This window comes from Strigops habroptila, chromosome 7 (genome assembly GCF_004027225.2).
Source record: "Strigops habroptila isolate Jane chromosome 7, bStrHab1.2.pri, whole genome shotgun sequence".
Taxonomy (NCBI): Eukaryota; Metazoa; Chordata; class Aves; order Psittaciformes; family Psittacidae; genus Strigops; species Strigops habroptila.
The window spans coordinates 2,257,733-2,282,813 of record NC_044283.2 but is presented as its reverse complement, the minus strand read 5'-3'; the positions used below and the strand labels follow the sequence as shown (position 1 = coordinate 2,282,813).

Here is a 25,081-nt window from a genome sequence, read left to right as displayed (position 1 = left end):
GGTAAGGTCTTGTTGAGAGCATCTCGGTATCTCCAGTCTCTGCTTTGCAGCTCCTCCCTGCTGCCAGGCTTGGTCTGAAACAGCCACAGTGGCTTTATAAGCATCGTGCAGACTCCTGCTCTTCACTTTTCTCTCTTTTCCTTGGAAAGAACTGCCCTAAATATTCCTCATCTGCTACCCAGCTGCAAGTGCACCCATTAGAAAAGGACATTAGTGGATGCTGTTATGGTCAATGTTTTTCTGTAGCCGTGTAAATCTAATATTATCCTTTTCCCCACTATTTTTTTCTGTTTTCTTAATCTTCATTGCAAATTTGCTTTGTTATTCTTTCAAAATGTATCTTGGATTAGAAAAGAGCTATGGAATACAAATAATCAGCTATACAATATTACACTAAAAGCAAGGAAATTCAATGCAGAAACTTCCAGAGGATTCATTTTCATGGGTTTCAGTCCACTCACAAGTCAGCTCACTCAGAGGTGACACATCACTTCTGCAGCTGACAAGTAGTTAATAGTGAGAATTTGAACCTCCCTTTAATACTGGTGCACATGTCAGCAGTTCTTAATAATGTTTAAACTGGCGTGTATTTACCTGGAGCTGCTTCCAGTGAGTGAGTCCCTCTCCTGAATGCACAGGGGTGAAAATTGGAGTTGCTAATATGGCAAACTTCAACCCCTTTTAATGGCTGTAAGCTTTCTGCTCCGTCACAGCTTACTGCTGATGGTGTTTTCTACTACTCACTGAATATAAACCTGTGTTCTTGTCTTGTTTCATTCCCAAACTGTTGTTTTCATTAACATTCTGTCCCATTTGATTTTAGATCTTTCTCCCATATCCAGAGCCCTTGCTATGCAGCCCTTTTGCATTGATCTCTCCTTTCTGAGTGTATGGAAGTCGCCTAGGAGCTGATTAAGGGAAAAACACAGTTTGTAATTGTATCATTAACTGGCAATTGCCTCCGCTCTTTCCGTCACGTTGGTTGAAGTATTTTAATTTGAATGTGCTTAAACCTTAATTATGAGCCAAATGCTTCAAGGAACAAAAGGAAGCAAATGGATTTTGCAGCCACTTGCATACAAAACACACCATTTATAAAATTTCACCAAATAGTCACTATATATTCTTTGCCTGGTAATTCATTATAGAATCCCAGAGTGTTGGAAGGGACCTTCAAGCTCCTCCAGTTCCAACCCCCGGCCACAGGCAGGGACGCCTTCCACTAGAGCAGGTTGCTCCAAGCCCCTGTGTCCAACCTGGCCTTGAACACTGCCAGGGATGGGGCAGCCACAGCTTCTCTGGGCACCCTGTGCCAGCGCCTCAGCACCCTCACAGGGAAGAACTTCTGCCTCAGAGCTCATCTCAATCTCCCCTCTGGCAGGTTAAAGCCATTCCCCTTGTCCTGTCCCTATGGGCCCTTGTATCATCACCATGACTACATAGCATAGCTGCACATGCTGCTTGGTGGAGCACTGCAACACCATTAGACAGCTTATGCTGTTGGAGGACTTGAGTATTTGATAATCAGTGGAAAATTTCCAAGTCACTTAAATTGTTTCCTTCCACTCTGATTGCATAAAGGTTGTAGTAGAAAAATAGCTAAAATTGCCTCTGCTGTCTACAGTTTGTAGTTTTTCAAACTTTTGAATGGGCTGTGGAAGCTATGTTCTTGGTTCTTCCAGTTGATTTACTTCAGGACTGTGGGTCTATATAGTTTCTTCTAAAGCTTAATTCCCTTCTACACAGAAAGTTAATGCACTGTGGATGGTCTAATTCATAGAATCAAATCATAGAATCACAGACTGGTTTGGGTTGGAAGAGACCTTAATGCTCATCCAGCTCCAACCCCCTGCCACGGGCAAGGACACCTTCCACTAGAGCAGGTTGCTCCAAGCCCCTGTGTCCAACCTGGCCTTGAACACGGCCAGGGATGGGGCATCTACATGTCTTATCATAATTACTCTCAATGTTTCAAAATGCACTGTCTGTGATAGGGAAATATTTATGATGCCACCCCAAATGTTGAATTACTGCTTAGTTCCTCTGCCGAAAGTGTGAATGGTGAAGTGAAACGTAGAAACAATCCATCTCCCTTAACTTGATCGCTGTTTTCCAAGGAGCTGCCAGAAGTTCAAGCGCAGACACCGTAACAAATGGGAGACCTGGAGATTGAGGAGAACCTCAAATAGGTTGTCATTAAATTGGTCTCCCATGATTTCAGAGCTGCTCCGGGTGACCATCCTGTGTGTACACACTGGCTTACACAGTGCCATGTGTAAGGAATGAAATGTAAACCACTGGATGCAAACCTCTTGGATGATGTACTCTATAACAAGCTACCTGCCTTTGGGTCCCCCCCGTCACTGCCTTATGTTGCTGTTGTTCTGGCAACAGACATTGCCAGGATGACTCCATCCAAGTTGGGAAGCTGAAACGTGCATTTAGTGCTCCATTTAAGAGCTGCACTGCTGTGATTTAATAAGATTTCAAATAGATGTGGGAGTACGATTCGGCTCTGGATAAAGCTTCCAGCAATGACACTTCCTTGGCTTCAAGTGCTTTGTATATTATGCCTGTGACTACTAATTTTGGTACAGTTTTAGGACCTTTTCTTCTTTCCTTAGTTGTTAGACTAAAGGAACAGCCTAAGCTCTGTTTATTCCCATGCATCAAAAGACTTCTCCTCTGCCTCTCATTTTGAGTTTGCTCTGGGATTGTAATATTTTCTTTGATGGGCTCCTTTGACCTGTATTACTGTTCCCACTGGTTTACAATGATGTGCTGAACATCTATGTAGGAATGTAAAAGAGCAGATTCTCTTTGCATCTGTTTGGCTTTGCAGAACTGTCAGTGACATTGTAAATGTGTCTTTTCTTTAAGCCACTAGATATTCCCTGCGTTAGTATCTAGGCAAAGTTCACGTGGAGCCATATGCTGCTGGTGTCAGCTGGATTTCAGAGTGGAGATGAATTATAAACTAGATTCTTCTATGGAATGGCTCTCCGGCTGATTAAAGCAGGTTCATTTTCTCACATGCTGAACGTGGCTTTTTATGTGGGAAATAGTAGCCAGTATTTTCTAAAGTACCAGGAATTCCGTTGCTAAAATGACTTCACAATCCTCAGGCAAAGCTCTTACTCTTTAGCATCATTATCTTAATGTTACATGGTTCGTGTGTCCAGCGGTGTGCAAATACTGACATCTTCCCAAGTTCTCATTTTTCAAAGGAGATCTCCATCATTAAAGCAGCTTTGGATTGAATTTCTTCTTCTGACACTCTTTCCCCATCCTGCTATTTTAATTGGCGCTGTTACCCATAAAGCAGGTGGTCTCCATTAGCACGAATCTTAATACCAGTTTCAATTAGGCTTTCATTTTACTTGCCATTCGGTCTTTGATGTGGTTCAGGAAGCATTTGTTTTCTTGCAGAGCTAAATGATGGATGACTCTTTGCTACAGCCAAGGAAGGTGTTGGGGTACCCTTAGCTCCTGCCAGGCGAGGAAGACTCAGAAATGGAGCTGGAGGAATGTCACATCACACGCTTCCACCTTCCTTTTATATTCAGCTTTCAACCTCTTTAAGGTGACATGAATAGCACCAGCAGTGATGCTCTCTAGGGTTACCTCGCTGGCGTTTACAGCCTAACTAAAAAGGCTTTGATAATGCACGTAATAAGATAGAGAGAAGAAACCGAATCGCAGTTAAAAAGCAGGGTCTGTAACTGACTCTAATCCCCTGATTCGTCTCTGGAGGAAGCATTAGGTATTTGATACAGGGCATAAATATCCCTGAGGAGTAGACATGACCCGTGGAGGTGTCCAGCCTTCCTCTAAATTAATGTTGTTCTGTAATCAAAAGCTATGGGCTAATCGAATGAAAGCTCTCAGTAAGGGTAAAGGGAATGAAAAAATATCTTTGTTGTTGGCCAAAGAGAATAAAATACATATAAATAGATAGTGAATGCTTTGATAAAATAATTATGTAGGCTTGAAACCATACTGAGGCTGGTGATCTTGCTAGAATTTCTGCCAGGTCGTCAGCGTGCCTCATGCACCGTTAATGAGGAATAGATGGAGGTGCGGAGATAAAATCATCCTTAGCTCGCTGGGACCCTCCTGTTCCAAAAATGTTCTTTTTCTTTTGCTTCTGAAAGCAGTGGAATGCCAAAGTTGTTTGCTAATGATGTCCCTTGCCTTTATTTAGCTATAACTGCAGGTGCTTTTGAGCCCCTTCCGCCACAGCCCGCTCGCTGCAGTGAGAGGTTTGCTTTAAACCCAACAATGAAACGTAAATCAATTTGTTAATCTGATGAAATTTGCTGTTGAATGTAATTACTTTTTGGAGACATGCAATTACATGCTGGTTTTTCAGAACAGGCAAACTGACGTCTTCTGCTGGGGACGGAAAGATTTAAAATACAACAGTTAAATGGTACTTTAAAACATGAAACAGCTGCTTCCTTTTTATCCGCTCCCGCCGCCTTATTTTTGGCATCAACCGGTGACATTTTTCTCCTTTTAGAAGTTGTTCCCTTTCATATATAAGTAGTATTTTTGCAAGCAGCTTCTTAAAATCCTTAAAACCGAGGGTTTCTCCCAAAGGCAGTTAACCCTTTGTGGGATGGGTTGTAACTTCAGGACTTTTCACTGAGTGGTTTCAGCAATCTTGAAAATGGCTCACACTAAACGTTCATAGAATCACAGCATGGTTTGGGTTGAAGGGACCTTAAAGCTCCTCCAGCTCCAACCCCCTGCCACAGGCAGGGACACCTTCCACTAGAGCAGGTTGCTCCAAGCCCCTGTGTCCAACCTGGCCTTGAACACTGCCAGGGATGGGGCAGCCACAGCTTCTCTGGGCACCCTGTGCCAGCGCCTCAGCACCCTCACAGGGAAGAGCTTCTGCCTCAGAGCTCATCTCAGTCTCCCCTCTGGCAGGTTAAAGCCATTCCCCTTGGCCTGTCCCTCCAGGCCCTTGTCCAAAGCCCCTCTCCAGGTTTCCTGGAGCCCCTTTAGGCACTGGAGCTGCTCTAAGGTGTCCCCTTCAGGAGCCTTCTCTTCTCCAGGCTGCCCCAGCCCAGCTCTCTCAGCCTGGCTCCAGAGCAGAGCTGCTCCAGCCCTCGCAGCATCTTTATGGTCACCTCTGGACTCACTTCTGGAGTGTTGTGTTGTTGCATTGGTTTTTTATCCTTTTTCCATTGAAATCTTCGGGGTTTATATCTACATGGATGAACTATAGTAACTCTCGTATCTATATTGTGAGGAATGTTATGATGCCTTCATGTAGCTTTGGAAGTCTCCTCATGTGGCTGTTGCAAAACTTCAGCTGCATAAATAAGAAAAGTTAGAGGAGAACAGAGAGACACAGACTGAGATTCAGATTTAATAATACCAGGAGGATTTCTTAGGTTGGGGTTTTTTTCAGTTATGAGCATAAGATATGTATGGATTGCCTTATTTTTAAGGCAGCTGATCTTTTTTCTTCCCTTTTAAGATGCAGGGCTGGAAAGCATAATATCAAAAAACTTGGGAATTAATGTTCTATGGAAGCGAAGTCCACATTAGGCAGTTAATTTCTCCTGGGTGAGGCCAGGGGTGATGGTGTGCTGGTTGCTTGCACTTGTTGTACTTCGATGCTGTATAGCTCTTGAAAATACAGTATGCCACTGGCTGAATGTAAATGTAAACCTCAAGTTCAAATATGTTTCAGAAAACGAGCCATGTGGGCCATGGCTGGGAAGCTTTTACAGCTATCAAAAGAGCTGAATGGATTTCCTTTTACACCAAAGCTTATTTAAAGAGTCAAAGAATAGTAAGCAGAGTTAATGAAGAGGAGAAAAGTGTGCTGCTAATAAAAGAGAAGAAACCAGCAGGCTCAAATGCAACAGTAGATAAAGCCTGGGTAAATCATGGTGGGGAAATATATCCTGGGTGAGAAAACCAAAAAGCCTTAGGCCTGTTTATCTAAGAGATGTGAAGACAGAGCCACCAGCACTGGAATAACAGCTCTCAGATGGCTCTGCAGGTCTGCTTTTGTTCAAAACAAACCATTCCTGGAATGTCACTAAAACTCCTTTTTCTCTCCCTTAGTTTCCTGACTTGGTATTATTACATGTTATTTTCTTTAACCATATTGGCAAATCTTGCTCACAGCAGCGTTGGCAACCAGCATAGAGAGTTGGGATCAGGGGTTTAGTGCTATCACAGCCCTGTGTAATACATTTCTGGGATGATTGGGGGGTTTTGATGGGTTATTTTTCCCTAAATTGGTTTCTTCTTTCTTTTTTCCCCGTAATTGAGTGTCATGTATAGTCGTTTCTTAAAACAATCTCTTTTGTGTACAGGAATAGCAGCATCCTGGTTCTTTACCTGGACTCCAACTGTCTTTAAATTACATGACTATTTTGACTATGGGAATTGAAATATATCACAACAGATGGATTTGTCAGTTCAGTTCTTTACTGGGAAGATTCTCATGATGCAATGGTGAAATACATGTTCTAGAGAGCCCTTAGTGACTACCTGTCCTTTTTTAATGCTAATATGATAGCTTATGTATGTAGATTGTTCGTTTTTCCCTATCCAGCAGTGTTATTTCTTTTCACGTTAAGATTTCTGTAACATAAATTCATAGCTGAGGCTCTCAACAAATAAAACCTTGATGAGTATAACAGCCCAGGCTGTGATTTCTGACTTCACAGCTCTCTCAAAGCTAAGGCTGCAGAATGAGGCAGCCCTTTGATCAGTCCTTGGGTGAGCTCACATGCACTGAGCTCCACAGCATCAAGTTTCTGTCCAAAGGACCTGATGGTTTTTCTCTGGTTTTATGTTGGAAATGCACATCAGGCTGCCAGTAATACTGCTTATAGGCAGAACCATGTTTATTAGAGCTCATGGCATTTTATTTCGTAAATATGCTAGTACATAGAATCACAGAATGGGTTGGAAGGGACCTGAAAGCTCCTCCAGTTCCAACCCCTGCCACGGGCAGGGACACCTTCCACTAGAGCAGGTTGCTCCAAGCCCCTGTGTCCAACCTGGCCTTGAACACTGCCAGGGATGGGGCAGCCACAGCTTCTCTGGGCACCCTGTGCCAGCGCCTCAGCACCCTCACAGGGAAGAGCTTCTGCCTCAGAGCTCATCTCAATCTCCCCTCTGGCAGGTTAAAGCCATTCCCCTTGTCCTGTCTCTACAGGCCCTTGTCCAAAACCCTGCTCCATGTTTCCTATACCCCCTTTGGGCACGGGAGCTGCTCTAAGGTTTCCCTGGAGCATTCTCATTTAAAAAAATACTAAAATGAATTAAACTTTCCATTTTTGTGCCTATCTTTTGGTTCTTCTCTCTTCTTTTTTTTCTCCCTGCAAATAGGTAGTTTGAAAGTAATTTTGGCTTTGGGTTTTTTCTTTTTATTAGTGTCACATCACTTCACATAATAATGTGATACCAGGTTTGCAATAGCGTGTGGATTCAGTATTGCTCAGTAATGTGAGAAATACTGTCACTAAAAGGTATTTTTATTTGGTAATTTATATAAATCTATACTTATTTCACTTTGAACTGTATATATAGTTTGTATATGCAGTGTATATAAATATATGTACTTATTTTACTACTTTATTTTATTAAGGATATAAAATACTTAGAATTGCTGTAGAGCCTTCTGCAGCTGGTGCATTGCAAAACCTTTTGTGATACAGATTGATAAACATTTTTAATCTGTCATCACATATGATCCTGAGAAATCAAAGCATCCTTGGTGAAGGAGGCAGAGCTTTTCTCCACTAATACCACTGCAGAACTGAGCTCGGTCTGTCATATGCTCCTAGTGTTTTGTCTGGTCACAAATGATGGAAGACATAAGGTTTGGCCCATTTCCATCTGTCAGCTAGCTTGAAGCCTAAAAAAAATGGATTAGTTGCTTTTCTTTTTGTTCTTGATTCCCTCTTGTGTACTTCCATTGCAAGCTCTTCAGGAAAGCAACTTTTAATCCTTGTCAGCTTTTGAGGCACAAGTAGTTGTAGATTGTAAAGCTCATCTTTTTGCTGGACTTTCAGGTTCTGAGGGAATCTTTAAGCTGTTGTATGCTGAAGTTTTAATGTTTTCCATGTGGAAACTCTCCAGAAATAGTTGGTATGCTGACGAATGTAACTTCTTCTGCATGCAGATGGTGTCAGAGCTCTGCTCGGCACGAAACCAAGGAATGGGATCCTTCACAAATGCATCCACACAGAAACATCTGATACTTCTAGGAGGTATTTCAAAGAACCACAGGCTGGTTTGGGTTGGAAAGGACCTTAAAGCTCATCCAGTTCCAACCCCTGCCACGGGCAGGGACACCTTCCACTAGAGCAGGTTGCTCCAAGCCCCTGTGTCCAACCTGGCCTTGAACACTGCCAGGGATGGGGCAGCCACAGCTTCTCTGGGCACCCTGTGCCAGCGCCTCAGCACCCTCACAGGGAAGAGCTTCTGACTCAGAGCTCATCTCAATCTCCCCTCTGGCAGGTTAAAGCTATTCCCCTTGGCCTGTCCCTACAGGCCCTTGTCCAAAGCCCCTCTCCAGGTTTCCTGGAGCCCCTTTAGGCACTGGAGCTGCTCTAAGGTGTCCCCTTCAGGAGCCTTCTCTTCTCCAGGCTGCCCCAGCCCAGCTCTCTCAGCCTGGCTCCAGAGCAGAGCTGCTCCAGCCCTCGCAGCAGCTCCATGGCCTCCTCTGGCCTCGCTCCAACAGCTCCACGTCCCTCTTGTGTTGGGGGACTTGTCTTCTTATTTGAGGGCTTACGTCTGGGAAGACTGGTGTGCTTAATGCTCGCAGCTCACTTTCTGTGTCTAGTTTGGGCATTTTTTTTGTACAAGTACTTTTCAAAGTAGCTCGGAACTGCCTTGTCTCCAGAAAAATTGTTGCAGTTGCATATAAATCCAAATCCCTCTAAAATAAGGAACACATCAGCATTTTTCTCTTCAAAGCCTCACACGGCGGCAAGAAAGCTCATTCTGTAACCAGAATGTTATTCTCAGCTGCAGATTATAACCTTTTTCTTCTTTCTGTGGCATGAGCAGAGTGCTTTGTGCTTTCTGAGTGAGCACAGCTTTGCTGCTGGGGCTTGTCCTGGGGTGCCCAGCTTTGTTAGGTGCACCCACTGCCCCTGCAAGCCCCCTGCAGGCATCCATTGCTCAGGACAACACATGGGTGCAGCGTCCCTGCTTCCAAGATCAAGGTAACTCAAAACAGCACAAACACATCCTTATACTGAGGTCCAATATAAGGGCTGATGTTTTATACACATCCTCAAGGAGTCTTTTCCTTTGGAAGCTGCTGCTTTTAAACCAAGCAGTGGAAAATGTGCATTTTTGTTTATTTTATAAATGAGGGGTTTTATTGCATTGTTTTTCTCAGCTAAATTCCTCTTACAGGAGTGAATTCCTTACCTGCACTTCGTTTAATATGGAAGACCATTTAGCAAAGAGTTTTTTTCCCTCTAGTTAAACATTTACAGTAGTAATGGAATGGAGGTTTTGTGCTGTGCTTGGGAAGGTTCTGTTGCTTAGATGTTGCAGAGTTAAACAAGGCAACATAGGATTGCTCCAAGAATCCCTTTTCAAGTGACTTCTACCAAACCTGTAGTTTATGAGTAAGTGTGGACAAGAGTTTGTAAGCAACAGGAATTCCCTTCTTGGTCAAAACAAAGCTCTTTGGAAGTGAGTTGTTTAAGGGCAAAAGCAATGTGATAACCGTGTGCTGGTTGCACCCCCAGAGCGTGAGCAGCAGGTTGAGGGAGGGGATTCTCCGCCTCTGCTGCGCTCTGGGGAGGCCCCTCCTGAAGTCCTGATCCAGCTCTGGGGCAACAGCACCCTTTTCCTTTTGACTTCCACGCATAATATTTGCATTCAAAGGTATTTAGCTGGACACCTCACCAATACTTGGATTTTGGGAGGCCAAGGGTGAGTACAGATTTTCTTCTGCCAGCGGTATACAAGGTTGGGGGAGTCTTGACCTTTCGATTCTGTTCCCAAACCCCTAAAATTCTCCTAAAGGAGAGTTTCCTTTCTACACTGAAGTCTGTGGTGCTGTTTACTGCTAGAAGTGATTAATGTTGTTAGTTTCTGTCTCCAGCTGATGATAGTAATTTGTCTGAACTTAATTGCTGTTATCATGAAATACACTATTTTTAACTTCAGTCATAAGAGTGAGTGATTATGTGAAGATTCACCAGGATTCAACAACAACACGTTGAAACAACTGAGTAACTGGTTCAGTTCTTTGCAAGAACCCAAATGAGGCAGAATTATTTGAATTTCTGTGCTCTTTGCTTTGGGAAGCTGAAGCTTGGGGGAGTTGAAGTGCACCTTAGAGGTCCTCTTCCCCATGGATGTCCACCTTATGGAGATTTTCATTATAACTTGGCCATCTCAGCTTGCGGGATCTACTCCTCATCCTCTCAGCCACTCTTATCCTCTGCCTCTTTACTGAATGTTCTCTCAAGCTTTACCAAGCTGATGGGGATCTTTGCTGAGGTTCTTTTACAAGGTGATACCTGAATCTTCAGTCTCACCTCAGCTGAAGGTGCCTGTGGAGTCACCTGCAAGGATGGACTTGTTGCTGCAACACAAAACACTGTTCTCTGGTAGAAAGTCACCATCTTGTAGATCAGCCTGAGAAGCTGCACTTTGCACTTCTGAGGCAGAATTCTGGGTGTGAATTCCTTCTCTAACCCTTCTTGGAGGCTACTACTAATCTCCTGGTTGAGAGAAGAGTTGGGACAGTACCTCTTAACTTGCTGCAGCAAGGTTTATCAGCAGTCTTTCCCATCATAGAATCACAGATGGTTTGGTTTGGAAGAGACCTTAAAACTCATCCAGTTCCAACCCCCTGCCACGGGCAAGGACACCTTCCACTAGAGTAGGTTGCTCCAAGCCCTGTCCAAACTGCCCTTGATGCTGCAGAGGTCTATGGGAACAGATGATCTTTAGCTTTAATGTATTTGCCTGACATTCAGAACTGAACTTTTTCCGGCCCTACCTTATGTTTCTTGTGGCATTTGGTGCTGGGTTACTGTAATGAGTAGGTGTGCAGGGTCTGCTCTGAGATTGCTATTCCAATTACGGGACTTTCCAGAACATTGTTTGCTAGTGCACTTTAAATTTAGATGAGCATCACTCTTCAACCCCTGGCTGTTTATTGAACAAATACTTCCCCTTTGTCATATTTGTGAAGCAATTTCTTTTGATGCAGAGAAATGGGGGACAAAACCTCGAGCACTCGTTGTAATATACAGACAGCTATGCCAGTCTTTGCTCTGCAGAGCAACCTGAGAGTTCACATGGGGAGACAAAGCTTTTATAATTGGCATTTCGGAGCCAACTGCCGACTGCACCAATTAGCTGAAAAGTGACAATTTGTGACTACTGCAGAAAGGCAGCACAGTATTGGAATGTAAATCGATTTCCATCTCATGTAAGTTCAGAAGTGAACTAAGTTTTCTATTTGCACAGGATCAAGTGTTTGTGCCATAAAGCTCAATGGCTTAGTTAATATTGCAGCAAGCGAGGAGTAAGTCATTTATCTCTTTCATTGGTCCTTCGCGCAGGAGCAACGTGGCTTGTAGTTGTAGGTGTGGAAATCAAATTTTAGTGGGGATTTTATTGTGGCTTGTTGTAGAATGTAAATCTGAGCATGTGAAACTCTTCAGCTGCACCAAGTCAGGGAGAAGTTTATCTTCTATAAAATATAAAGCAGCAATCTGTTGAATGTGCTTGGATGCAAATTGGGGTTTGAGCTTCTGATGAGCAATGGGTAATTGTTTTAATGCAAGCAGTGACAGCTCAATCGGGATTTATGTCTGGGACTTAAATGCTTTCTATAACCCATGTCTCCTGGTCCTTTAGCTGTCAGATCAGCTAGTGTTGCAGCTATGGATGGTTATCCCTTACTCACATTTGTCAACTTTCAGTTAAGCATCACAACTCCTTCTGATGTCCACACCTACACCATCAGGTGTAGGTTTGTGTTACAAACTCTTCAGGATCTCCCACCTCCGAATCACAGAATCCCAGAGTGGTTTGTGTTGGAAGGGACCTTAAAGTTCATCCAGTTCCAGCCCCCTGCCACGGGCAGGGACACCTTCCACTAGAGCAGGTTGCTCCAAGCCCCTGTGTCCAACCTGGCCTTGAACACTGCCAGGGATGGGGCAGCCGCAGCTTCTCTGGGCACCCTGTGCCAGCGCCTCAGCACCCTCACAGGGAAGAGCTTCTGCCTCAGAGCTCATCTCAATCTCCCTTCTGGCAGATTAAAGCCATTCCCCTTGTCCTGTCCCTCCAGGCCCTTGTCCAAAGCCCCTCTCCAGGTTTCCTGGAGCCCCTTTAGGCACTGGAGCTGCTCTGAGGTGTCCCCTTCAGGAGCCTTCCCTTCTCCAGGCTGAACCAGCCCAGCTCTCTCAGCCTGGCTCCAGAGCAGAGCTGCTCCAGCCCTTGGAGCATCTTCATACCAGCAAAAATCCCTGCATTCCTATGGCTAACTCTCTGCTCACTTAACGTCTTACCTTGGCTCATTCACAGAACATGTGAAGCAGGAGTAGCAGCACGTGGCAGAGACAAGACCGCCTTTTAGGTGGTGGAAATGGGTTGCTGGATTGGCTCAGTGTTTCTTGAAACCCCATCACCGAGGCTCTTGGAGGTGGCTTCTCCTGAGTGGAGAGCACCAAGAACAATGCGTTTTCTCTACTATGTGTTTCACTAGAGCACATTGTGTTTAAATCAGAACTGAAGCAGGGAACAATGTTTCTCTTGAGCAGAAGAGCTGTCTTTCCCCCCATCACTATCACAGAGGGCAGAATGAATGTTTTGATGACTTTCGCATTGCTCAAGAATACTTAAAACACATTTGTTTTTCAGCAGGTCCTTTGACAGCAGCGCAGGCACTCAGCATTCAGGCCACAGCATCCTGTTACTCTTGTCTGTATTCTCCAAGGTCAGATTGAATCTTTGCTTCTAACCATAAAAATGGATAAAAAAGAAGAGGCAGTGGAGATGCCGGGGAAGAAATAGAAGAAGATGTACATACATGTCATCTGCAGCTTGTTTGGCTGTTGGCTTTACCTCTTTGGGAGCCCACAGAGCTCCCAGGCTTTCACTCTTACATGCTACTTCTTCATTCATTAACTTTGGCACTGGGGCTGTATTCACATGAAAGCAAAGCAGCCTCAAATCCCTGAATTCCTGTGCTTTCAGTGCTGTGTGGTCCTGTAGATATTCAAAACACGAGTGCTGTAGTATCGTCCCACCTGCTAGCTGAGGTTAATGGATGTAGCAGGAGGGACCTTTTGATATCTCCTGAATGCACAGCAAGCACCAAGCTCTCTGGTCTGCTTCACGTTGTGCCTTCTCTGTTGTGCTTCTCTGGTTTCATACCTTAATTAGACTTCTATTTTTCTCTCCTTCATAATTCTATTCTAGGAGTGTGTCCTGTTGAAAATATCATTTCCAATTTCCCTTTTCCTCATCCCTAATAGAAAGTGGGATTTGAGAAGAAAGGCAGCACTGATGCGAGTTGAGTCATTCGATACAATAGTGGAGAAAGGCAAAAATACGGCATGTAAATAATCCTGAACCAGCAGGGAAAGAAAAGCTGTAAAAACACTGTTTTCTGTCTTCATTTGTGTTGTCTCAAGCATTTAGATCCTCAAAATAAACCAAAATATGTTAGCAAAATGCCATTCTTAAGTACATTAGGAGTTCTTCAGTTAAGAAGCTTAGGTTACGAGTACTAATATTATGTACAATATTAGAATATTATGTAGAATAGTAGAAATTATTTAGGTTTGGAGAGAGATTTGCCCCATCCCCATTGTAGTTACTAATTGGGCTTTTATTTCTCTAAAATAACAGAAACTTCCAGCACAAGTGGGAAGAGTTATGTTGTGATGTGATATATATATATGCATATATATAATATTAATAATAATATATATTATATATATTACAGGTAAGTGAGAGGAGTTACTCAAATTTATTTCTTGCTGTATTTAATGAAAAACCATATTTCTACAGCATTTCTCATTGGGTTGGTGTAATTTTTCTTAGAGGTATGTGAAATTCAAGTGGTTTTTAATGAGTTCAAAGCATGTGGAAAGCAAAAGAACTGAGGCTTAAATAACATTATGGTTGCACTTCCAGGCTTAAAGTGAACTTGGTTCAAAATAAGGAGTTGACTTTGAGTCAGCTGGACCCATTTTGGTACAACATTATTCTCTTGGAATGATTCTCAGGTTTCCTTTCTCTTGAAGCACAAACCCGGGTGCTAATGCAAACCAACTCCTGGTGTTTAATCGTCCCAATTTGTTTGTCAAAACTGATAGCAGTCACAGGCTGTAGTTTTAACTCCAGAAGCATTTTGAGTTTGAAATACCAACTGTTACTGAAATGTCAGTTGGGTTCAAATTGCTTTTCCTTTACTCAGAAGATTTTGTGGCCAAGTACTTGGCCGTTAACTCCTTTGAAATGTGTGTGTGCTGATTACAAAACCAGGGCATTTTTTAGATGTTGACGTAGCCAAATTTTGTCCTTGGCTTAATATTTTATGCTAATCAAATAATAAAGAAAGTAAAGCTTAAAACTTTACATTTTTATCTGTTCTATAGCCAGCTATTTCTGTTCATCTGGAAAGCAGCCAGGTTTCTGGCAAACTTCAAACGATGTGGCATTAGAAGAAGCGTGGTCGGCTGGTTTGCTTTTGCAGGTACTTCTTCAGATCAGATAAACACCAGCTTTATAATACGCTCTGGAATTAATGTAATTAAATTTTGGGTGTTTTTTCATCTTACCTACTTGAGGATGCTGCACTTATTCCAAAGAATGCAGTGTAAAACATCCTTGAAGGAAGGTGCTGAGGCGCTGGCACAGGGTGCCCAGAGAAGCTGTGGCTGCCCCATCCCTGGCAGTGTTCAAGGCCAGGTTGGACACAGGGGCTTGGAGCAACCTGCTCTAGTGGAAGGTGTCCGTGCCCGTGGCAGGGGGTTGGAACTGGAGGAGCTTTAAGGTCCCTTCTAACCCAAACCATTCCATGATTCTGAGACATGGATGTTGTGAAAGTGGCAGTTTGATTTTTGCAGCTGAGCTGAAGTTCCGCTCAGTACCTGGTGGAGGCTCTTCCAGTTCCCAGCATGAGATACATGGTGTTTTCCTGCAGTTACACTGCTTATTCCTTTGGTACAAAATGAGTTTTTTGGAGAATGGGTAAATGAATCTCCTACTGTCATTTAAACTTAATTAAAATCCATACTGCAAAGGAATTTGTGCCATATTTTTCCTGTATCCAGGCTGAACCGTCTACTTCTTACAGCTATTTCTAACCATACTTTCTCTGTAACTGAATTAATTAAGTCCTAGGAACAGATTATATTAGGGGAAATTAAGCTCTAAGTAAGCAAACCATTAACAATTATGATACTAAATTGCCTGTGACACAGATTGGTCAGGTTTAATAACATAAAGTGTTTTCAGCTTGTGAGAAGTAAATTGCAGAAACCAACCTAGGCTCTTTCTTTTTTAACCCATGTATGAGGTACAGATCCTTGGTTGGTCTTTGCAAGTGAAGAGCTCCAACAGGTAGGGAGAACCACCACCGCTGGTACAGCATTTATAGTGCTTCTCTGTGAAGAAACCCCCGCTTTCCTTCTCTGTTTTATTTATTTCCTACAATAGTATTATCAAAAAATGAGAAGCCCTTCTCTGGTAAGTTGAGAGATGAGTTTTCTCATTAATCTTTCATAGAACCTTTCTTCAAATGAGCAGATACTTGTTTCTTCTTCTAATTTGGAGCAAGCTTTGGTTTTCATGACAGGAACAGGTCCATCTGCAGAGGACTGGCCTATTGATGATTTCTTTGTGCTTTTAGTTTTAAATATAAGCTGTTGATACATCATAAGGTCCTTGTTTTGAAATGCGTCTTTTATAGTCAGCATCATAGTTATTCTCAAGCCATGTTTCTATATGCCGGATATATGTTTGTATTTTGGGATGTGATATTAGTGGGCTTGGCAGTGCTGGGGTCAGGGTTGGACTTGATGATCTTAATGGTCTTTTCCAACCTAGTTTATGATTCTGTGATTTTAGTAAGGATGTTCTTTGCCTTAAAGAAACACCAGAATAGTTCTGTGAATAGAAAACTATCTTGCTGAGTTTTAAAACAAAAAGTGAAATCATACTCTTCTTTTTCTAATCAGAAAGCTATTGGGAGGCACTTTATAAAGAAAAAGATCAGCAAGAAACTATGTGTTTTCTTGTCTTTTGTAGGCTGCAATAACTGAGGTCACAAGCATCTGGTCTGCAGGTTTTGAGTTTGCTTTCCAGCAAAACAGAAGTTATGCACTGTAAAATGCTTTCCACTTTAGAGCATCTCATTATTTTTACAAGAAAATTGTTTTGGTCAGCTTCTATGCCAAGTGACAGTGGATATTTAATGCAAATACGATGATAGAAGGTGTTCTAGAGCAAGAGAAATCCAAGCAATAACACATTTTGCATGTATTTGTGATTTTTGGAGTGTGACTATTGCTGGGAGGAGGGATTTGTATTTATGCTAATGGTACCATGACATGCAGTTTATTAAGGGAAAAATAGAACAACAAATAATGCCTTAAGTGAGTTTAATATCCATGGAAAGCTTCAGTAAGTACAGCTTTCAGTTTGGTTTTGAAAGCATTTCAGTTCCTTCATGAAAGAGTTAATACCCTGTTGTGGTGCTGAGATTGATAGTCAGAGGAAATAGGAGGTACCTGGAAAGAACTTCTGATTCCTAATATTGCAGAAGTTGCCTTTCTGTTGGCTTGCCTTCCCTCAGCTTTGTTATTTTTAACCAGGCTCCCTAATCTTTCCCTTTGCCTCTGACCACCTCCCAATTTCCTGTTCGCTTCTTCCCTCTGTTTTTCATCCAAAATACTCGGTTGTTTTCCACTTTCCTTTGCGGTTGGAGTGGATTGGAGGAAAGTGAGTTAAGATGAATGCCATAGCTGTTTTTACAGTATCTATTATCTTCTGTGTTTCATGCCTTTTTGCTGCTCTCGGTGTAAGTTCCTTATTCAAGGAGATTTCAGTGTATGAATATTGCTTGAATGGGAGCATGTGTATTGAACTTTTAAATGCTGTACTTTGGGTTGCTGTGTATACACTGATTAAAGCTGCTCTGGTTTTAGCTCTATGAAACTTCTGTGTTCTAACTTTTTGAGCTATTATTTCCCCTATGGTAGTTAATGTGCACTGAAGGTTATTCCTGGGACATTGCAGGGAGAGATGTTACTTGTTTAGGCTCATTTCTTGGATATATGGTTTCGAAATGATAGGAATTTACAGTTTGTTTTCTTTTCCCTCAGAATATTCCCAAACAGCATTCAGAAATGTTAATTGACTGAAGTAAAGGTGTATTTCATTGTAATTTTTCAGCCCAGCAACAATGCATCTGAAATATGAATTTCCTTTTCAGTAATTGAAAGCATTTGCTTTTCTCTTGCAGATTGCATTCTCACAGCACAGCAACTTTATGGACCTGGTACAGTTCTTTGTGACGTTCTTCAGGTACTTTTCCTTTAAGTTTCTTCTTTAGGAAAGCTCTTTGGGGTTTGGGTTTGAGTGTGGTGTTTGGTTTTTTGTTGTTATGGGATTTTTACTTAAGCATCCTGCTTGCATCACGGCCCAGAAAATGGCAATTTCCACTATGTGTAAAGTATTTAATGAGGAAATATGTTAAGAAAATTGGCTGCCCATCTGTGCAAATGCATCTTGTGCTGTGCATGGGGGTGAGGGAGACTTTTTGAAATGGAGAACTTACTTTTAGAATGCTACAGAAGACAGCTTCTGAGTTACCACATCATACAAGTAATGTGTGGCTTACAGAAACTGCAGATACTCATACATTGCTAAAGACAAAGTATAACTTAAGGAATTAATTTTGCAAAGAGTTAAGCATGGGCTGGTTTCACACTCCTTAGGTAGCACCTTTTCATTTTCAACTGGACTCTGAAAATATTTCAAGTTAAATACAAACATACATTTCAATGTGATTGAAGCCAAACACCCTCCTATCCTTCATGAGCTATGTGAAGTTCATTTGTAGCGTGAAGCAAATGGATGATTCCATACTAGATGGAACCAACAGAAGCAGTTTCAGTACTCGTTTTGTCTTCCATCCTCCAAGCAAAGTATAGCCCTAACAGAGGTTAAATATCTCCTGAAGCATAGCAGAACATCTCTGTAAGGCTTCAAAATCTACAGTGTTAGCCTCTATTTTAGGAACTGTTAATACTCCACATATATAAACCAATACTTGACCATTAGGAAGTCTCTCAAAGGGATATACACGGAGTAAACAGTACTCCAGATCTTACAGCCTGCTTAATGAAGGCAATATTATGCCCATTTAAAATGAACAGTGGGAATAATATCTTGCTTTAGATTCCATGCTAAATTTAGTTAAAGCAAGGAGCTTCAGATGGGTCCTTCAGACAAGTGGTTTATATCAGTTTTATGTTTTTAGGATGTAGCTTTTGCAGAGTGGAGCGTGCTTTAGTACAATCCCGGGTAAACAGCAGGCTGGGATCACCACTTTGCTTCCATTGATATGGAGTAAATGTTTACTCCTGGATCAGACTTAAGCATTTGTTCTGCTGAATCCATCACAGTCAAGGTCTTCCCTAAAAATCTTGGTGGCAGGTAATTGCTTATAAGGAGAACAAATGGGGAAACAGTTGGATCCTTAATTCCTTTTTAATGGCAGAAGATCAATCCACACTATAAAAACCTCCCATTAGTTCTTTCCAGACCCAGATCCACCTGCATATGAGAGTTTGAAACTTCAATAAGAGTGATTCCTCCAGTTCCAGTATTGGGAGACAATCACAGTTTGAAACAGAAGAAAGGTGAATTATATATCCCCATGAGCACATACAGCTGAAAATACATGTCCAACAGTTAGGCAGGTTGAAGGTAGTCAACAGTGATTTTCCTTCCCTCCATCACTGCTATCATGGATCTCCTTGAGAAGTAGTGTTGCAGTATTAAGATCCTAATATGCCAAAGGAATAAGAAATGTGTATTTGGGAGAAGAGAGTTTATTGTTGTTTTCCAAGTAAGCATTTATAATGTATTAAAAATGCTTTGATTCCTTAACTGTAGCTACTGCTTAGTTCCTCTTCCTGTATTTTATTTTACAACTCCCTAATTAAGCAGTGTATTAGAACAGCATGATCCATCTCTGCTGTTTGTAGGGGAAACTATTGAAACGCTGGCATTTTTTGATGCTCCAGGGTGCATTTCGTAATTACACTTAAATCCAAGTTAGATCATAAATAAGTAATATCTGATAGCCCCCTGTGATGTTAATGAGATGGAGTTGGCTGAGAATTTGCACACTGAGTAGAAGCAACGAAAATGTTTCCTGCAAGCCTAAAGACAGTTGGTAAAACCCACCTTTGGGATACAGACCACCTCTAACTAGAAAACTGAGATATATATCAATACTTGGAGTGTAATCATGGAATCATAGAATAGTTTGGGTTGGAATGGACCTACAAAGGTCATCTTGTCCAGCCCCCTGCAATGAGCAGGGACATCTTCAACTAGATCAAGTTGCCAGAACCACATCCAGCCTGGCCTTGAGTGTCTCCAGGGATGGTGTAATCCACCACCTCTCTGGGCAACTTGTTCCATATTTACCATAATGGGCACAAAAAGAGAGTTTGTTCTGGAAAATTTGATGTTTAGAATGACTTTCTGTTGGCACATTCAAGGGTCTTGCTTCATTTTGCCATTCTGCAGGCAGTTTGGGGGATTTTTTTCTGTGCTGGTGGTGCTGTGGTGCACTACATCTTCTGGAGGCCACGTTCTCCATTTGTAGCCCCATCCTAAACATGCTTTTTCACCATGCTACTGGAAGAAACAGCTGTGCCTTGAGCTGCATGGGAACCATGCAGTGAAACATGGGGGTTAGATTTTCAGTGTCATTGCTGATGTTGGTGTTGATTGAGCTCAAGTCAATCCTTGCAATGGGCTCTGCAGACCAAGCTGGATTCCCCAAACTCCAGTACGGCTGAGTTTATGGAGTATCTAGGCTGGACTGGTTGAGGCACACAGCATGATGGAGAGGCCAGGAAACCTGGCCATGCATTAAACAACATCAGTCAGGGCAGGACAAAACAGGATTGCTGGATTTGATTTCCATTTAATGAAGAGTCGGGCTACTGTGGGTCAGAGGTGGGCTATTCCTCATATTTGAGGTGCTGTTACACTTGTGGGCTCCTTATGGAGTCAGTGTTCAGTACAAAGCTGGGCATGTGGCTGTGTGTTACCAGTATTTTGTTTTGCATCATGTTAATGTTTTATTTCAAGCTATGAAAATGTAGTGGATAAAGGTGGGTTAGAACGGTGCAGTTATGGGTCATTAATACTGCATTATAATGGAGCTGCAGGAGCAATTATTATTGTTAACATTTTGCAGAGCTAAATGAATTGCAAGCAAAACTGGATTTTTCTGTTTCCTCTCTTTGCTTTTTATAACGTAGCTCTTTAATTATACAGATGTCCTGGGTTCAACTGTTACAGCTGAACCCGGGACAACAGATTTTCATAGAATTCTAGAATCCCAGATTGGAAGGGACCTCAAGGAATCATCTGGTCAACCTGTCTAAGCACCAGCATGACCTTAGACTGGATGGCCCAGCCCAATCTTAACAGTGTCCAACACTGAGAGTTCACCACTTCCCTGGGGGGATTTTCCAATGGTTGATTTGTTCTCAGTGTGAAACATTTTCCTCTTGTGCCCAGTCAGAATCTCCTCAGAGTAACCTTGTGCCCATCACCCCTCGTCTTTCCCATGGGACTCCTTGTCAAAAGGGAGTCTCCATCTTCTTTGTAGGCCACCCTTTAAATACTGGAACATGGTGACAAGGTCTCCCTGAGCCCTCTCTTCTCCAGGCTGGACAGTCCCAGCTCTCTCAGCCTTTCCTCACATGCTGCCCAGCCCTTGGATCATCTTTGTGGCTCTTCTCTGTAGAGTAGTTTTGCTGTTGTCTTTCAGCAGGTAGTTTGAGCTATTTTGACAGTCTCTAGTAAGCATTTTTATTAGTATCTGTGCTTCCTTATCTTGCAAAAAATCCATGTATGCCCCCACACCTATCTATAATATGTATATCTCACTAGTGCACCTATGCATACGGAGGATGTAAAAGTGCTTGAGGCCTTCTAAACTCATGTTGTTGCTCAGTGATTCCCCCCCCCTCTTTTTATTAATCATGAAAACCAAATACATCTGTATTTCTTGTGCTTTTCTGCTTTATTAACCAGTTCTGCAGAGATTTATGAGGTGAGTGTTAAGAACAGTTTGAATGAAATAAGGATGTGTAAACACCACAAGAAACAGCAGAACAAGAGTTGAAAGCATGGCTTGTATTCTAACCGGCGACACAGCTGGCTGTAAAAGAGTTGAGGATCATGCTGGTAACCCTGCAGCTAGTCAAGAGGAGAGCTCTTGCCCCAAAATTAGGATAGTGGCAGCAAGGTCACAGCATGTCACTGCTGCCATTCCTTTTCCTGGGGTAGCAACCCTAAGAAACTCAAAATGAAGAGATGGAGGTATGGACCAGCAGACTCCCCTAAAGGGTCAGAAGTGTGAAGTGAACAAAACTGAAGCCAAAGGGTCCTGCTGAAGAATCTATTGAGGGTATAAAAGACCTATAAACCCTATAAATTAGGTTTGTTGACTCTAGGAAAGAAGCCAGGAGATGTGGTGAGGACCTGTCAGCCAGGATCCATTGTTCTCTGTGTGGGATGCAAGTGACGTTGGCCAGACCAGCTGGCCAATAGATTTGACATTTGTGGGTGTGAGAGTGTAAATGGATATAATCAGTTTTTCTCTGCAGTTTTGTTGAATGTAATCACCTTCAGCCTGGGGAAAGCTCCAGGGAGACCTCGTTGCAGCCTCTCATGCTTTTAATGGGGGCTTGTAAGAAAGATGGGGAGAGACTTTTTAGTAGGGCCTGTAGCAGTAGGACAAAGGAGAATGGTTTTAACCTGCCAGAGGGGAGATTGAGATGAGCTCTTGGGCAGAAGCTCTTCCCTGTGAGGGTGCTGAGGCGCTGGCACAGGGTGCCCAGAGAAGCTGTGGCTGCCCCATCCCTGGCAGTGTTCAAGGCCAGGTTGGACACAGGGGCTTGGAGCAACCTGCTCTAGTGGAAGGTGTCCCTGCCTGTGGCAGGGGGTTGGAGCTGGATGAGCTTGAAGGTCCCTTCCAACCCAACCATCGTGTGGTTCTATGATTCTGTTCTAGGATCTCATCTAGAGCTTAGTTAAACTGATTTACCATAGAGTGCTGATATCTTCTACTGTACTTCTGTGTCCTCACATACGTAGTTTTACCCCATTTCTCAACTACAGTATGTCTTGTCTTTCATATCTTGAAAGAAGCCCTTGAAACATCCTTCTAAGTGTTCATCACTGACTCTCTCTAGTCCCGTCATAGTCTTGCAATGATTATTAGAGAAATGGGCATATTTCGTGAATGGAACAAAAGTTGCCAGTTTTGTGTTTTCATCACGTGAAACCTCTTGTGTCTCTACTAAGGTCTGAATATCAAATGGTGTAATTTTAGTTTGGTGCAAATGATTGGTCTAGTTCCTCAGAAGACTTTAGAGAGAACAGTATTTGTCTATGTGCAAGTCAGGCAAATGATTTAATGTGCTGCATATTGTTTTTCTTGGCTGTAAGCGTTTGCCCAGTGTTTTCAATAAGTGGGAATGACCTGCGTCAATAATTCAAATCTAGAGTTGTGCTGCAGGTATTTTATTTACTCCTTTTGCTTATTAAGTATTTTTTTATTGCAGCACAAATGGCATTATTACATAATGCCTAAAATACAGTCTGAATTCCTTTTGGAGGAAAAGGAAGAGCTTTGGAGTATATTATATATTATATCCAACAAGAAAGAAGTTTAACAGTTCAGCATCCTTCCTGTTTTCCATGTTGTCCTCATCACGCTCTACTTTGTCCTCCACAATGGTCACATGCAGACCAGAGCAATGAGGCCATTTGGTCTCTCCTCCATTCATTAGTCCCATCATTATCTGTGCCCATTTATGCTTTTGGCCTCTAAAGTCTCCTGTGACAATGTTGTGGTTTGGGGTGTGATATAAGCACTTTGGGTTTTTAAACCTTTATTGGGCAGGATTTAGTTTATCGCTTTGACACAATTTAGGTTTCTTTATGTTGTGTTGAAGCTCTTCTAATCAGTGCAGCTGATGGACACCGAAGAGCAGTTTGGTTACCAGACATAGTGTCCACTTTAGGGTGAGCCACATCGCTTTCCACTGACTCTAATTCGTATTGGTATTTCTGATGAGTTGTCAAGATCACCAGGTTAGTGGAGAGACTACAGAAGAGGAGAACTAAGAATGGAAGGAGTCACCATAGCCAACACCACATTTGGTCCCCAGTCCCATTGTAGCTACAGCTCAGATGTCCCTGCCTTTGGAGTAGCTTGTTTTTCTGCCTGAAAATAGTATAAGGGAAAAAACCTTCAAAGCACAGGTCAAAATAGCACGAATTTCCATTACAGTTTCATCATGTGTCCAATGGTTTTTGGTGTATTTACTTAAAGCTCTATCTTTTAGACTTGCAAGATGACTTTTTCTCTTTATCTGATGTTATGCCCAAGAAGGACCTTGCAAATCTGAACCCTAAAAAGCAAACCAAAACCAAATTCAAATACCCCAAACAAACAAAAAACCCCAGACAAATATATTAATACCTGCTTTCCCAAAAGACCTCAAACCTCTAGTAAGACTCCCATGTGTTTATGGAAGCTGCCACCATTTTACATGGTGTCAGATGGGTTGTGCAAGCCAAGAAGTAGATTCTTACAGCAGACGCAATGAAAAATAGTGTCACCTGCTATAAATAAGGTGGGTTGTGGCTTGTTAAACCTTGGTGCTATCTTCAGCAGAAGGAGAAGGTCAGATCTGTAGATGAGATCTGTTGGTTTGCTGTTGGCTGCAGATACCTGTTTAGTGAAGGCAAACCATGTGTACTCCTCCTGCATTATGTACTTACTCCAATTATTTTGAAGTTTAATGCATCAAGTACTTAAAAATGTGACTTGTAACTCGTCAGCATATTAAAATTTACTTTTAAATAGCACTTAAATAGCTCCCAATTCATCAAAATAATTTGGGATGTGTTTCTAGTAGTCATTGCAATGCTTTCTGAAATTATTAAGTGACCTATATATGTTAAAGCGTATTAGTACTGAAGCTGCTGTATATTTTGGCATTTAAACCTGCCATTTTTTACAAGTAATTTGGATGTTGATAAACACTGTAGGAGAGGTTAATAATTGGGCCCTAATATGCCAGATGGATTCTCTTCTCTCCTCCTGAGAACGCATCATCTCAAAGTGCTGATGAAGTTTTCCAGCCATTTAAAAATTAAAAGTAGTTGTTTGAAGAGCTTTAAGGGTACCTGGAGTGGAGGGAATATCCTCCCTGCTATGAAAAAGAGCTTTGATTACAGAATAAAACCAGACAGGGTGGTAAAGTTCAGGGTTTTGGTCAAGGTGGCAATACCCTGTGGTGTAAAGAGAGCTGAAGGTCTATCAGCTACCAATTAATGGACGTGTTGAGGCCAGCTGAGGGGAGATAACTTATAGCCATGTAGCTTGTTGACTGGGCTTAAATAATCTAAGAAATAATTAAGAATTACTTAGGCTATTTATCAAATAGAATATTGTCCATAAAACGTAACTGGAACTTCTTCCTGTCTTAGAATATTTATGCTGTGTAAGCATAAACCTTTATAACTTGTGTGGGCCAGGCACAAGTTATAAGTTAGGTAGAACCTAACCCAAAAGAGGAGTCAAGGGATGAAAAACTCTCCAGGGGTGTTAGGTGGCTATAAATGGCTCTTTTTCCTTCCAGTTGGTTTCATAGAATCATATAATCGCAGAACGGTTTGGGTTGAAAGGGACCTTAAGATTTTCAGACCAGGTTGCTCCAAGCCCCGTCCAACCTGGTCTTGAACACTTCCAGGGATGGGGCAACCACAGCTTCTTGGG

At 42.3% G+C, this 25,081-nt stretch overlaps 1 protein-coding gene across 1 annotated transcript in view; it reads left to right on the top strand.

The window, feature by feature from the left end:
* Positions 1 to 25,081, top strand: part of ATRN (attractin) — a 173,195-nt gene that overhangs the window by 104,319 nt on the left and 43,795 nt on the right. Inside the window, 1 exon segment of the mRNA XM_030491484.1 lies at positions 17,498 to 17,559. Coding sequence (XP_030347344.1) covers positions 17,498 to 17,559 — 62 coding nt within the window.